The following is a 15,556-nucleotide window of genomic DNA, read 5'->3' on the forward strand; positions in this document are numbered from 1 at the left end:
GTTAGCGTTTCCCATTAATCAAGTCATTCAGCCACAGTCTCTCACAGAAAAAAAAAAAAAGTTACATCGCGACCCCCCCACCGCCGCTGCTGCCGTTGATAAAATATGTATTACGCTGATGGTGCAAGGTAAAAAAAAATAATATTTTGAGAGATAATGGCCGCTGAGTGAAGAAGGGCTCCCCCTCCTTACAAAAGCCAATTTAACCACTGATTATTACCAAATTTCGACTCCAATATTGGGGGGGACAAACTTCACAGTTTTGTCTTTGGTTATCATTCCTTTTTAATTCCAAAGAGAACGGTGTGACACGGCTTGCTGTCCCTGGTACTATTGCAGGTGCTTGCAGTGGTAAGGTGCTGGATGAGGTCGATGCACTTGGCTTGAAGATGTCAACGAGTTACAACTGTCCATACCGATGCCTTGCTGCCTAAATATTTGTCAGATTTGACATGCAACCTGACTTGTCGTGTTTTTCCTTAACAAAGTGAAGCTACACTGTTGACTGTTTTCCGCGGCCGCTCTCCTGCACTGTCACTGCTGCTGTGACATGCTAGGCATGCACGCTAGCTCTCCAGCTTGCTGTTGTGTTGATGAGTGACGTAACGGGTCGTGACTCCTGGCAGATGAAAAAAGTCCTGAAAGGCAGCCAGACAAGCTGCGGCTTCGCAGAAATGTGTAGCCTTTTCTTTGCACTAATTCATATGTCACGTTCTGGAAATCGAAAAGTCGAGCAGACTTTTTTTTTTTTTCATCGGTAAACTGTACTTGCCATTAAATACTCGGTGCTAACCACATCCTGACTCTGGCTCTGTACACACAGACAGGAGATTTTCAAGCATATTTGAAAATGTTGAACGTACCCTGTAATCTACATTCAGTTAAATGATATAAGTCTGTTTTAAAAAAAAAAAAATCATTTAAATATTTAAGATAACATGTTATGAGATACAGGTGGTCATGTATGGAGTCACAGCAATATCAGACAATGGAGTAACAATACAAAGTTACATGCTGGTTACACTTTGTATCTTCCGACTGCTCTGTATTCCAGATGCTTATCTGGTTTTTCTTTCAATTCCTACATTTCAAGGAACTCCATATAAATGTTAGCCAAGGTTCTGTGTTGCCAAAACTGACAGTTGCCTGTCATAACTTTGACATGAAATGTAAATTATTTGAGCTATTATTTGAATTTGAATCATATACTTCATGATTTTGGCTCCACATTTGTGAAACACTGTACATGTTGATGTGACTGGTCACCAGAATTGACTCACTGATCTGATCTTTGTTACTTGGTTACGTATAACAGAATATCAGTGTACTTCACCTGCTCCCCTCTGGGTCCTCTGGGGCCAGGAGGTCCCTCTGTACCCTAAAGAAAATCATCAGTATAATGTTACTTTATACACACAGTACTTGGCCACAGCAAAAAAGTCATCATGGAAATTTAATAAATAACAAAATTATGAAACCTACTTGTTCTCCCTTTTTACCAGCGGCACCACATTCACCCTGTTCTCCCTAGAAAATACAACCAAGATACAGTTAAGTGAAGCCCATAGAATGTTTCTTATCTGACTGCAGGCAACTTCTGTAAATAAAAACCCTTTAAAAATGCATAAAAGTTAACATTTATAATATTCATGTGCTAAAGAATTTGCCTTTACCAAATCTTTCCTTTATATTTCTCTACCTGCATTTTGGTAGTGGTGACTCATCCCAAAATAACACTCTTATCTAAAAATTTCTCATATCAAAAAATATCCATTATACATACCTTTTCCCCTTTGCTCCCAGGTCGACCCTATAGAAAGGGAGAATTTACATTAAACAGTTAGATGACAGTCCACCAATCATCAAGTCACTTCAGTGGTCCACCGACCAACTAACATCAAAATACTAAAAAATGCTATGAAACCATATAGACCAATATGTTGGTAATTGTATCATATACACAAAGTATTGGATGCAATCCATTTCTTTAGACTCATGGTGAGCAAAAACAATCTTGGGTGTTCCAGACCCTTTCAACATCCAGTCTTTAGCTTCTGCTTTGACACCTAAAATACTTGCAGCGAAACAACCGTCAGGCTAACTATGTAGCTTTTGAATAAAAACACTCGCTTTGCTTCAAATCATTATGCTAAGCCAAGTAAATTTTCTCTTGGCTCCTTTACGTACTGCAAAGATGATAGATTCATGTTTTTTCACAATTTTTTTTCTTTCATCATCTTTTGCCTCGTAAATTGGTAAACCATTACTAGCTAGGTGGCATTATTTTAATTTTCTACAAGGAATGTTTAACTGGTTATGAAACAGTCTCAGTTTAATACTAATGCCTGTATATGACATACATATGCCAACGAGACCATCAGCAAGTATATCTGTGTTACCCACACATTAATTTATTTGTGGCGATCATCGAGATCAAGTCCTCACAAAGAGCGCCAGGCCTTCAAGCAAGTTTTTGTAATGGCTATGCCGTGTGATTACATCGTCATGTGATGCACGGGGGACTTTTTCCCAAAATTCAACATTGTGAAAGACGCATCTGTAAAATAGTAATAAAAGCCTCACAGCCACCCCGAAATGCTTTGTTTTACTGTCAAAATTGCAATTGCAATTAAGCAATTCGGTCTAGAAAATCTAGAAAAGCCACCGGATTAAATGATTTTATCCTCATTCAAGGTAGCGCTACGCTTAACCAGAAGTTAGCCAACTCAGTCGGCTGAAGCCTCGAGTGCGCATGCTCTATGGCACCCCAGCTGGACACCCATCGCCACAATTAAAGTCTGATTCTGTGGGAAACACTGTATATTATTTTATACTTCTATACAGTCATATATCTACTCTTAATGCATGTCACCAAGACAGATTGTGACTTTCCATTGTCAGATAAGTCATAAAACTAAAATCATTTTTCATGATGCTGTTTTCAGGGTGAATGAAGGTGCCTCGCAGAGGAAAGAAGCTGCTCTGTAGTGTGGTGATCCAGCAGGAAACAGAGTTAACTTTGTTTCACCCCCGTCATCTTTTGTTGCGGCTGCCAGAATCAGCAAAGTTCCTCATAGTAGCTTTAACATTGCAGTGTTTTTAAAGGTAAAACTGTATTTTTCCCTCCCGCCATGCTTCTCAGAATAGAATATAACAATATATCATATTGCACAAGAAGGCTGAGAAAAATAAAGTGATGATTACACCAAGGCCCTCCATTCCTGGACGTCCATTAATGCCAGGTTCCCCCTAAAGTGACAGAGACCAGACAAAACAGCACATCAAACAACACTTCATAGATTCATTCTGTTACCAGCACAGGATTACGGAGACAATGTGGACTTACACGAGATCCCTTTGGACCTTGAAATCCATCAGACCCCGGCTCGCCTGGTTTCCCCTAGATGAAAGTAAAGGCAGAGATTGTGCCAAATGAAAATATTTGGGCCCCCTTTCAGTTTGGACTCTGTATGTATAGGCATACGTGAGGAAGGTCATTCTCAGTGTGACCTGTCTGTAACCCCTGTCCAACATAAACCTCCAACTCAGTGCAGCAGGTTCTCAGATCAGTGCAGACCGTGTGTTTGCTCAGGTTTAATCTGCCATCCTTGACCTTTGCTTCTCTTCAGCACTGCGACCAGTCAAACAGCCCTTTCAGCTGGCCCACCTGCTACACTTGCATTGTGGGAAACATTTCCTGCTCTTTCACATCTGTTCCCTGTAGTGCTTTGAATGCAGGCCAGGCGCACCTGCTGGTGTAGGCCACCAGCCCAGGTGCTGAGATGGGGAGAATCCCCAGCTATTCAGGAATAACAAGCCAATGTGTGAGGCTTACTGGAGCTATGTGTGGCTGTGGAAGAGACTGTTGACCTGTAAACTGGTGCAGAAATAGTGTCACATTACCCAAAAGTCTGCAAAAACTTTGATCAGAAAGTTTAGAAAAGTTTACTTTCTCTTGGTGAATGGATCAGTTAGTCAGCTAGCAGCATGGCCCAAGGATGGTGAGACTGGTCGGTTGGTCTGTCCACCTGCATACGACTTTGAAGCAAAACAACTACTAGCAAGGTCTTCAATGACATTTAGTACGACACAGTTTGACAAAACAATCCTGAATCACCTCCAAAATCTCTATGATCAGTGCATGGATTTCCCTTTTATGTTGGCTTACTTCCGATAGATGGTTCAATTACGGCGTGACCAGTTAATGCTACTGGGCTGTTAGGTGATTGATTGGCTAAACTTCTGGTTATAGCTAATCATTGGTATGATCATCTATTGCGATATTAGTAAATTTAGGTCAACAAGATATTTGCTATGGAGGTGTCGCTAATAACAGACTGACAATAACCATGATATTCAAAAAATGAAATATTGATATTGTGTTTATAATAAATCTGATTACATCATGTAAATAATTCAGTCTCTAAACTCTTCAGTTGTTTTTGTTTCTTTGTGTTCTCACTTTGTTGTATTTGGTAGCGGTAATGCAACTTAACACTGGTTGCCAACCACCATACAATGGAAAAAGAAGAAGAAAATGCCGCAGAAAGAGTTAACGGTTTGCTAGCTAGTGTCTGACATGGATCTGGTGTGCAGCTGCTACTCAGTGATTTACTACTGCTGTACAAAATATCGTCGAAGTGACAGACATTCCCTGGATGGTTACAAAGACTCTATCACCTCCTCCCCACACTCCAAATGATAACGAATGTTCTTCATGTAACAAAAACAGACAAAACACACAATAAACAAAGTTGAGACACAAATTCTATATATATTGAGATAATGTAGCTATGGTGAATTCTTCTGGCCACAATAATCATCCAGTGAAAATCTGATACTGTCACAGTCCTAAATCATAATGTTGGTAATTGCTGGTAATTTTATTTTCCAGACCATAATGACACCTACTGTTGTGCCACCATTGGGTCAAAAATTCCTGATTGTGATTTATCAATCCATCCAGTGGTGAGCACCAGAGGGGTGAAAGTTACACTTGAGTGACACAAGTAACACAATTAATTATATATATATCAGATGAAAGCCCTTTATATATGTTGATCATGTTCATTTTGTTTTTTTTCTCTTTTTCTACAAACCATCACACATGTATTTTTATTTGTGTGTATGTATAGGTTTAAGTGTATATGTATGTGTACATATGTGCAAAGATGGTTGCACCTTCATTTTGTCAACACCCCATAATATACATAAATAAAAAATTGTTCACAAAAAACAAAACAATAAAAAAGATGAAAGCTTGTGATCAGGTCTGTCTACTGACAAAATGGCTAATTTACCAGCCTATCAACCATACCCGCCTACCCATCTACCAGCTGGCATACCCACAGATGTTCCTATCAGCCAACCTACCAAACTAGCTACCTACCTACTGACCAACAGACTTATGTATCCATCCAACCATCCATCCATCCATTGGCCAGTAGAGATTCTTAAGTCATCCACATACATACATAAATTAGCAAACATTGTCTGCTCTGGTTGGCTCGTTCACTGGAAATTAACAACAAAATTGCAGATTATATTGATGTGCACAAAGAAATGAGTCTACCACTGATTGTTACACATGTTTACACAGGAAGACTGGTTAAGAAGTAGTATAGGATGGTTTCAAATACACTGCAAAAAAAACAACTCACTGGATTTCCGGGATGACCCCTCTCTCCTCTCTCACACAGACAGATCTTTGGCTGTGGGCACTGAAATAAAGACGGAGGAAAAGAGCAAAATACAAACCGAATAATCAACAGTGTGCTTGGGCACAAAGCAAGCAAAGAAAAGAAATGTGTGCTATTTTGCCTACTTTTTTGTCGTTATTGTCAAGGCTTACTTTGATAGTTTGGTGAATCTATCTTTAGTTTCATCACTGTCGTCTTGAAGATGTTTCATGCAATTGTAAGAGCAGTATTGGAGGACCACATAAAATACAGAAAATGATCATGAAAATAATCAATCTCATAGTACTTACCCCAGTTTTGACAATTGTGTTCTGAGTGAAAAAAGACAGCCAGAGTTAGTCATGGTCTAGTTCTGCAGAAATCATCAACACCGACCTACACAAAAACTACAGCCCCACTGATACTTGAGTTCAGGTCAATGCCCATAACGATTAAAAATTCTGGTTTTGATATAACAGCTGATACAAAGACATTTTGTCATATTGCCGCATATCTGGCAACATATATACAGATGATATGGCAAATGCCATCCAATAATATCAACCAAGCTACATATCTATCACTTTACAGGTACTCATTTATTTGGAAAGTACCCTGAGATTTCATCATAAATAAAAATGGTTTCATTCAAAAATTGTCTATAATCTTACATGTGTTTCATTGTTTATATCTCATCTGTTTTAATTGCTTCTTTTATGGTCTGCTAGTAGATTTGTAGCACTGATGCAACCCTGACACAAACATAACTCACCAGTTCACTGAAGAGCTTGTCGTCCAGGTGGCTGTCGGCGAGGCTGAGGACATGCTGCTGTGGGGGGGCACTGGCAATGGATCGTAGTTTTGCACCCATGGGATCATCCTTGGGCAGGCTCGACAACCTGATGGTGAAAACCCTGATGTTGTGCTGTTTGGCCTCAGCAGCAGCCATCACAGCACTGGGGCTGCGTGGGTGGTCATTTCCGACTGTCATCAACAGTGCCACCCTCAGGCTGCTGGGGGACGTCTCGCGGCTGAACACCTTGGTGGCGTTGGTGATGGCGTAAGAGGAGTAGGAGCCATGGCCGATGAAGGTCATGGAGGCCACCCGGCTCTGGAAGACGTCCAAGTCCTGCCAGTCTCTGAAGTTGTGCTCCACTGACACAGTGCTGCTGTACTGCAGAGCGGCCAGGCGCAGCCGCAGACGCCAGCCAGACGAGTGGAGCTGCATGAGCTTGGTGCTGAAGTGCAGGATGAAGTCCTTCTGTCGCTCAAACAGCAGAGTTTTGGCTTTCTCCGAGCTGTCTACAATGAACATGATCTCGACCGGGCAGATCAGGTCTGCACAGGAAGCAAAACACAGCGGGCTTACATTCTTATAATACATTCTTCATATAGAAAGACTTCAAGCAGTTGGTGCAGTTGTTGATTGTAACATCCATAACGGACTATAGAATATAGGGCATACTGTTGGGGTTGGCAACAGCTACAAGGAACTTTTTTGCCTCACCTTCTGTCACAAAAATCTTGATCTGGTAAGTGTACACATTTGTAATAGCGTTCTTCTTTTCTAAACACAGCTGTTTGCATGCTGCATGTTAATGAGGTAATAACATTATGTCATCATAATAATGAGTCAAAATCAGGGAGATATAAACTAGCTCAGTAAGAAGACCATCATTAAATATTAGGTTAGTTGTTCGGCTGCTGTCTGGCAAGCTATACAGCAGTTTCCCCAGCGATACCACCAGAAACCTCAATTCATCCTCAGCACTCTGCTTAAATTTCTGTAATCCCACCCGGAGACGGACATGAAAAAATACCAAATCCTCACACTAATGTGTCATTTACTTATGCAGGTCATATAGAGGCATCAGTAGAAAATTGAGACTGTTTCACAACCAGTTAAAGGTTCCCTGTAAACTTCCAAGCAGTGTAAACTCTGCTGTCAATCATACTGTTCGTATAAACTAACAAATACTCCTGACTACAATTAAGTTTTTGTTCTAATAGCATGGTTAAAGAAATTATGTATCTGAATCGCTTAGAAATCATTTAACATAACCTTATGAAGTTTTCTAACTCTTTTAAGACAAGGTGATACAGAGCATACATATATTTAATGACCGTTTAAAACACTTACTTTTGGCCTCATTAACGATGATCTGGTTGTCATCTTTTTGCCCTTTCCTCCTTCTTTTCTGGCCTCTGGTCGGGCTTGACAGTGCCAGGGTGAGGATCAAGATCTTTAGGAGCCACCACGTACTCATTTTTCAGTCCAGCTGCTAAGCCTGGAAAATATATAGAAGATTAAAGTGACATGAGAGTTAAGTCATGCTTTCGCGAGACTTAATAATGGACAGCATCAGTCACTCTGCATCTGTAATGCATCGCCTCAACCTGAGTGCGTTGAAGACTGCAATGATTTTACATGGACACTAGTGGGAGACAACAGTGCGATGGCCGCTCTCAGAGAACACCGTTGAACTCCCTCAGCTCAGCAATCTGCTCCCTGATATCACTTATAATCAAAGTGCCTGATGGCCATTATCACTATTACCCCTACCTCTATTGATTCAACATGTTCTTATCAACTACTACTATTGCTGCACTTAATACTGTATACCACTGTCAATGCAGCTGATACATCTACTGCTCCAACTAAAACAAATACTGAAATTAGTACTACTATCACTACTATCACTGCTGCTACTACTACCACTGTTAACATTACCACAACTTCTTTCCCAAGCTGCTTGTAATGATACTAAAACTAGTGTGCTGGGATTGGATGATAGGATGAGACAGTATAACTTTTCCACCATCAAAGATTTATAATCAGCCATTTAAAGGAAAAGTTCACACAAATAAGAACATTCAGTCATTATCCACTCACACTGGTGTCAGGCAATTGTGGCCAAAGTTGTCAGTCAATAGGCAGGAGTGATTTATGGCAGCATTGTATTTCATAGGATTTATTTTATTAGCCAAATACAAATAACCATTTCTTTGTGGTCACTTCCGCCTGACATTGGTTTTATGCCACTACATATAATGATATGATAAAAGATACATAGAACTTAATGAATGATTCTATTCATATCACTCACTCCTAATCTCCACTGCTACTGCAAACAGGACTGATAATGTTATCACCAAATCTACTACTAATTTCAACTATTATTACAGTCAAAACTACTACTATGGTATTATTTGTCATTTCGGCTATCGTTCTGCTGCTGCCACTAAAATATTTTCACTGCAGCATAACTACAGCTACTCCCGCTTCTGATGATAGTAGTGCAGTAGCAGTACTCACATTTGCAGCTGCAACTGGTGCCACAAAAACTATTACTGCCAGTGTAATTACAACTACTACCTGCAGACATGATAGATCTGCTATACTACTACCACCACTACTAGTACTACTACTACTACTACTACTAGAACTACTACTACTAGTAATAATAATAATAATAATAATAATAACAATAACAATAACAATAAGAAGAAGAAGAAGAAGAAGAAAGAGTCAAAGAAGAAAAAGGAAAGCCTTTCTTTAGAAAATAATAGTGAATGTTATCTCTGATATATACATTCTGAATGAAACCATTAAACTTTCATCAGTAATTAGTAATTAGTTAATTTGTAATTAGTTTCTGGATACATTTGGCCTCTGCAGCATATTTCAACTACAGCATATTCTTATTCAGTCAATTTTGCAACTGGAATATAAATTAAAATACATCACAGGACTTTTTATGACTGGCAGTTTGACTGAATATCCCTTGCCGTTGGACACGTACCTGTGTATTAACAAAATAAGAGCTCCAGTTTAATCCATCAGTGAGCTGATCAGGCGTTGCGGTGCTCTGTTTGCCGGATGGTTTCTCCACAGAGGCAGGGAAAGTAAAAAGCGCTCCAGTCAGACCTGCAGCAGCTCACAGAACACCGGTGACAAGTCACCCACATAGCAACAACTCACACTTCCTGTTACACCCTTCACAATAAAACTCAATTTGCAAAAAACAAAAAAGACATTGTGATCTTTTTTTCCGATTTTACAATTAATGCTGTCTTGTATCTATTTAATGTCATAATTGCATCATATAATTTGGAGATTTTCTCATAGGACAGATTATGTGACAAATGTTCTGCTTTTAATATGAAGGCAAAGCAACTTTTACTACTTACTGATTCTGATAAGGTGACTGGGATATCACCATTATTACCCAGAAACTAAACTAAACCAAACTGAACTATGAGCTCCAGTCAGTGACCACTAAACAAAATCAGTACTTGTTACTTGTAAGTCTATTTTAATATTTCTTCTTTCTTTTGAAGAAATCCTTGAATTTACTAGAGTTATGCACTGCTTGCATACATTTTCACTCTGCAAGTACATACAGCAGGAGAGGAAGTGATAAATCTCTTTAGAAAATAACACTTATGCAATAATGCAAAATTACTCCTTTGCATGTGATTCCCTTCCCCATCAGAATATACAGAAGAAAAAGCTAATTGTTAAAAAAGGTAAGTAGCTATTAAAGGTGCAATATGTAATAATTGGTTGACTCTTAAATTCATACTGCAAAAAAAAAGGGGGCAGTATATCACTGATAACTAGAAGAAAGGACTGTTTAGTATGTTAACTCCAGTAGACGGCTTTGACAAATCTTCAAAAGACAAATTTCATCACTTCCTGCTGACTATATAAGAAACAAAAATCTTAGATATTGCACCTTTAATGTCTAAGCAGCATGATAAATGCATTTCAAATGCTTATTTGTTAAACAAACTGTTAAATGATCTAGCCCCTTCTTATATGACAAAACTCCTGCCCAGAGACCTGAGATCTTCTGCCCTTCTCTTTAGCTGCAGTGTTGGCTGCTAAGATTGTCACTTCCTGTCACAAGAAAAAAGAAGTTAAGTAAGAAGAAGAAGAAAAATACTTGTACAATATTTTTTTGTTCAACTTAAGGAACATACTGACTCAACCCGCCCACTTTCAGTAAAACTACAGGGGCTGTTGTCAGCATGTCAGTGTTGTTGTAACTATCTTCCACTGGGAAGAAAAATGAAATGTGAGCAATATACCGCTCAAGGGCCACCAGGTTGAAAACAAAATGAAAATGCATACTAAAAATGACTTATGGGGTGAGGAAGGCTGAACATGGAGGTAGAAGTAAGGAAGTGTCTCAGGTTGGACTGAAATATGGTTCATACAAGGAGGGCAAGGGGGAGAGTAAAAGGGAAATCTCAGATGTGTTAAACCTAATCTTGACGGAGTAGTATGCTCAGTGGCAGCCTGAGGATGTTGAGGAGCCGAAGGAAAACTCTACCCGTCGGTTGTGAGAAACTTCTATTAGCTGCTCCCATAATTCAAACAGACAGGCTCAGATAAGGCCTCATGCCCGGTTCCTTATATAAATCACTGATACGTCTGACACATGCCACTGCTCACCCCGCAAAAAGCAAGCCAATCATTTAGTAAATATTACCTGGAGTCTTGGAGAAAACATTCCTTCAAACAACCTCTCTTCATACAGCCCATCAGTCTGCTGCAGCGGACCTCATCCATACTTTCTACATGATAAGTGTCCATTTTCTATTCTGACAGATTAAAAGGTTGATAGGCTAAGGTGGGTTTACAACCATGATTGGTTAATTGTGACTTTAAAGCTATAATAGGACATCTGGTTAAATACTTATTTTGGTAGGGAAAGAACTTGAAACTAAATGTAAACTATTCGCCAAAGATGTTTTGCCTGGTAAATATGTTTTTGTCAGATTCCTCATCAATTACTGTAATACACACTCAACATGCAGTTGCTGTTTGAAAGGCTTCCTCTGCAAACAAATAGAAATGTTTCACCTAAAGCTGGATGAATAGATTTTTTTGGTCTCTAGAACACAGCGGAACAAGATGTACACACAGCAATCACATATCATTAGCATGTTATAAACTTATTATGACTAACATGTTAGCAAACAGTTGATTACTTTTATATTATCATACTGTTTCAAATCAATGAAAACAGTAAAACCTATTTTAACTCTACTTGACTTTTATCTGCACATTTGCACATTATAAAGTTAATTCATGATCAAAATGGATTAATGTGAAGACATTTTTTACGCTAAGTAATGCCTGTAGATACAATGTAACATGTCTGTATAAGAAAGTCTAAAAATGACAAAATCTTTGTTATATATTTTGTTGAGTAGTATACTCACATTATTCTAAATGTGTTCAACAATGTTCAAACAGAGAAATCCACAAATATACTCAAGGTAACAGTTGGTTTTATTTGGTCGGTATTAACTTCTAGGAGAGAGCCCGAGAGTGAGGAAGGAAGTCAGCAAATGTAACTGAACGTAACATGAAGAAGTCGATCACATACGTAGACTTTCCTCAGCTATGGTGGTTGGTTAAAAATGAAGGCAACGATTTCCCATTATACAGCCCAGTCTCACACCAACTTATCTAACAGACCCATTGATCTGCTAAAGGACAGTGTGACGGTTTGCCTTGCATGGGCCCTAAAGTTACGTATGTTCATGAAGGTATTGGAGGGATATTGTGGTGGATCAGATGGTTCATGGGACTTTTTACGAAGGTAACCAGGGTTTGGGGCTTGTGTGAACCCAAAAGTGAACACTCACATTACTTTGAGGGGAAATGATGATCTTTTGTTAAACCTTACCTAGTAGTTTTGGTACCTTTTATTTTGAAAATGTAACTGGAGTTGTATGTTTGTTATGGCTATGTGGACCCTAGTGTCAGCCTTTGTTGTTTTCATGGTGAGGTAAGGCCAAATGTGACAGTGACATCGTCCATTACATAGTTTTGCGTGATACAGGGTACATCATCGCACACTGTTTGTCTTCCATTTTGAGTTAAAGACCTCTAGTGGCAGACAATGCAAACTGTGGTTTCAAATGTATTTTCACTCCACTTACTGGCTTTTTCACCGCGTGTAACACGCAAGTTCGTTGGTGGTGACTAGACTACTGTTTATGAAAGAGACAGCAGGATGGAGACGGATGATTTCTTGGGCAGTGTATTTAATATTCCTCCATAACTTCATCCCAACAACAACAACAACAACAACATACTTCCCCCTCTCTCACACACACAACGCCAAAATAAACGTTTCAAAATCATTTTGATGGTAGAGTGTCTTGTAATAAGATGAATGGCGTCCAACCCCATAACACTTGTATATGTACTATGTAATTTCAGTGAGAGGGTAGTTCCTAATGCCATTGTTGATTCTCCTGAAAAAAGGCTTGTCTGACACTAAATCACCACTGTGACAAAAAAAAGGATGCTGTCATTGTCCTCTTTTCACCTATCAAAATTGATTCTTCTAAAAGCTTGGTAAATGTGTGAAACATGTCATGCATATATTGTGATTACAGAGTGTGTGGAGACAGCAGACCTGAGTGCTTGATGCTGCTGGCTGTATGGGAAGAGACGGGTGGTGATGCTGTGGCACACTGTCTGCAGACAGCTCTGTGCTAAGACAACACAGCCAGGCGGCAACAACATCAATACCAGACTGGCAGTTTAGAGGGCACTTCCTGCCACAGGTCAACATATTTTGATAAGACCATCGGGCCTGTTACAGCACATAGCTGCACGCCCAGACACGTTTTTGGACAGTGGCATGGCCATGTGAAACGCTGCTAGTGATGGTAATGGGAAATCTCCCACTTGTACATGAGTAATAATAAGTAAAAAAACAAAGGAAATTATTCAGCTACTATTCAGAGATGAACCATAGAAGCCCATTTCTACCGATGTGATGGGAGAAAATATTCTGTAAGTCATTATATTGAGAAATATTCGCATTACTTTTGGAAAGTTTCTCATTATTTGTGATATTGATACATTATTTTTGAGACATTATTGTGAAATACTAAGTCATTTTGAGATACTCTGTCATAATTTTGAGATGCTTAAGTCATTATTTTAAGTAGCATGTCATATTGAGAGATTTTTCTCATTATTTTAAGTAAGTCATTATCTTAGGATAATTAAGTCTTTATTTTGAGATATGTAAGTCATTATGTTCAGATGAATAAGTCACTGTTTTTTAGATATGCTTTTGGGTTTTTCCCTTTCCTTTATTGTCTGACATCATTTTTATGCATGCGAAAGGTCTGCAAAGTGAAAAAGCCCAAGATCCACGCTAAAGGGAGTTACTCTCTCCCATAGAAATCACGGCTTCTACACTGCTTCAAAAGCCTGGTTTGGAGTTGAGCCTTACTTCCATAACGTATGTGCATCACTCTGTAACAGGCATTATATAAACATATATTTTTGAATATATTTATTATGAAATATATGCACTACTGTCAGTCAGCAGACAAACAGTTGCTACTGCTGAAGAATGTTATTTAAGATCACACTACCATGCCTCTGATTGGCTACATCCTGCAAATGTTTTAATTCGCAAGTGCAACTTGCAACAATAAAAGTATGAACCTGAAAATGCTATCAAAATGCTATAATTGTTTAAAGATATTTTAAGATACTTAAGTTATTATTTTGAGATAAGTAAGTCATAATTTTGAGTTAAGTAGGTTATTATTTTGAGATGAGTAGGTAAAACATATAGACACTTCTATGATTTTGAGCAAAGTGAGTCATTATTTTGAGATGAGTGAGTCATTATAAGGAGAAATATTTTATTATTTTAAGATAAGAAAGTCTTTACATATAGATACTATCGTTATTTTTAGTTAAGTGTGTCATTATTTTGAGACAAGTTAATCATTATTTTGATTTAAGTGAGTCATTTCATTTAGATATTGTTTCATTTTGAGGTAAGAAAGTCACCATTAATGATGACTGGTTATTTCTAACCTTTGTGGTTGATACAAATTAAACCAACATTGGTCCAAATTTTATCACATCATTGCCCAATCTGCTTATCCATCATTCCAAGTTTATTTACCCCTTCCAATCATGTCTGTTTCTTTTGCACCTGCCTGCTGTTCTACAAAGATAAATCTAAGCTAAGCCACTTTTTTTTTTCTTCAATACAATCAGTTATATTTTCTCAAATATGTTGCGCTTGGGTTATGGGTGTTAACCATCTGTCATACAAGTTAAGGGCTTTATTTACTACTATGAGGCTGCCCCGTCGTTTGGGGACTATGCTCTTGGTTTCCTTGGAGAGGGGCGGTCCCTCATGATTTACTGTGTGTTTTTTCTGTTTATACTTCATTCCTCATTTTTTAATCTCTCTCTCTCTTCTTTTTCTTACTTTCTTTTTTTGTTCTTGCTGATTCATGGTTACATATACCTCAGTTTGGCATACGTACTTAATGTGATGACATTTAATATCAGAGGCTTGGGTCACCCTATTCAGTGCAAAACATGTTCTTACATTCATGATTTTGGAATTTGGAATTTTATAGATATTTACAAACTTGCAAACTAATTACTACTTTGAAAAGAGCAGGATGACTGTTTCTAGGGTTGTCAAGGATGGAGGAGATTCTGGAGAACTCCGGATCATCGAAAGGGGACATTTCTTTAATCTACAAGTGCTCTGTTAGAACATCATAGGTAGTCTTTGAACCCATTGAAGACTGCGCGGCAAAAAGATGGGACATGAAACAAAAACTGAGCTGTTTGGCCACAGTGAGCAGCGATATGTTTTGAGGAGAGAAGGTGAGGCCTTTAACCCCATGAACACCAGGCCTACTGTCCAGCATGGTGCTGCTAGTATTATGCTGTGGGGCTGCTTTGCTGCCAGTGGATCTGCTGCTCTAAAGAATGTAAATGGAATAATGAAGAAGGAGGATTATCTTCAATAAGACCGTGCCAGGAAGTCAACAAATTTAGTTGAACTTCACAGATTGTA

The 15,556-nt window shown here is 38.7% G+C and overlaps 1 protein-coding gene across 3 annotated transcripts in view; it reads right to left on the reverse strand.

Moving 5' to 3' along the window:
* col28a1a (collagen, type XXVIII, alpha 1a) overlaps nt 1–9,568 on the reverse strand; it is a 33,706-nt gene extending 24,138 nt beyond the window's left edge. For all 3 annotated transcript variants that reach the window (XM_030411235.1, XM_030411233.1, XM_030411236.1), the window contains exons 1-10: nt 9,482–9,568; nt 7,819–7,966; nt 6,451–7,016; nt 5,990–6,010; nt 5,661–5,720; nt 3,347–3,400; nt 3,205–3,249; nt 1,784–1,810; nt 1,483–1,527; nt 1,334–1,378 (exon numbers count right to left, since the gene is read on the reverse strand). In XM_030411235.1, coding sequence (XP_030267095.1) covers nt 1,334–1,378; nt 1,483–1,527; nt 1,784–1,810; nt 3,205–3,249; nt 3,347–3,400; nt 5,661–5,720; nt 5,990–6,010; nt 6,451–7,016; nt 7,819–7,945 — 990 coding nt within the window. In that variant the 5' untranslated portion in view covers nt 7,946–7,966; nt 9,482–9,568. The remainder of the gene's footprint in view (nt 1–1,333; nt 1,379–1,482; nt 1,528–1,783; nt 1,811–3,204; nt 3,250–3,346; nt 3,401–5,660; nt 5,721–5,989; nt 6,011–6,450; nt 7,017–7,818; nt 7,967–9,481) is intronic.
* Nucleotides 9,569–15,556: the final 5,988 nt, after the last annotated feature.

This window comes from Sparus aurata, chromosome 3 (genome assembly GCF_900880675.1).
Source record: "Sparus aurata chromosome 3, fSpaAur1.1, whole genome shotgun sequence".
Lineage (NCBI taxonomy): Eukaryota > Metazoa > Chordata > Actinopteri > Spariformes > Sparidae > Sparus > Sparus aurata.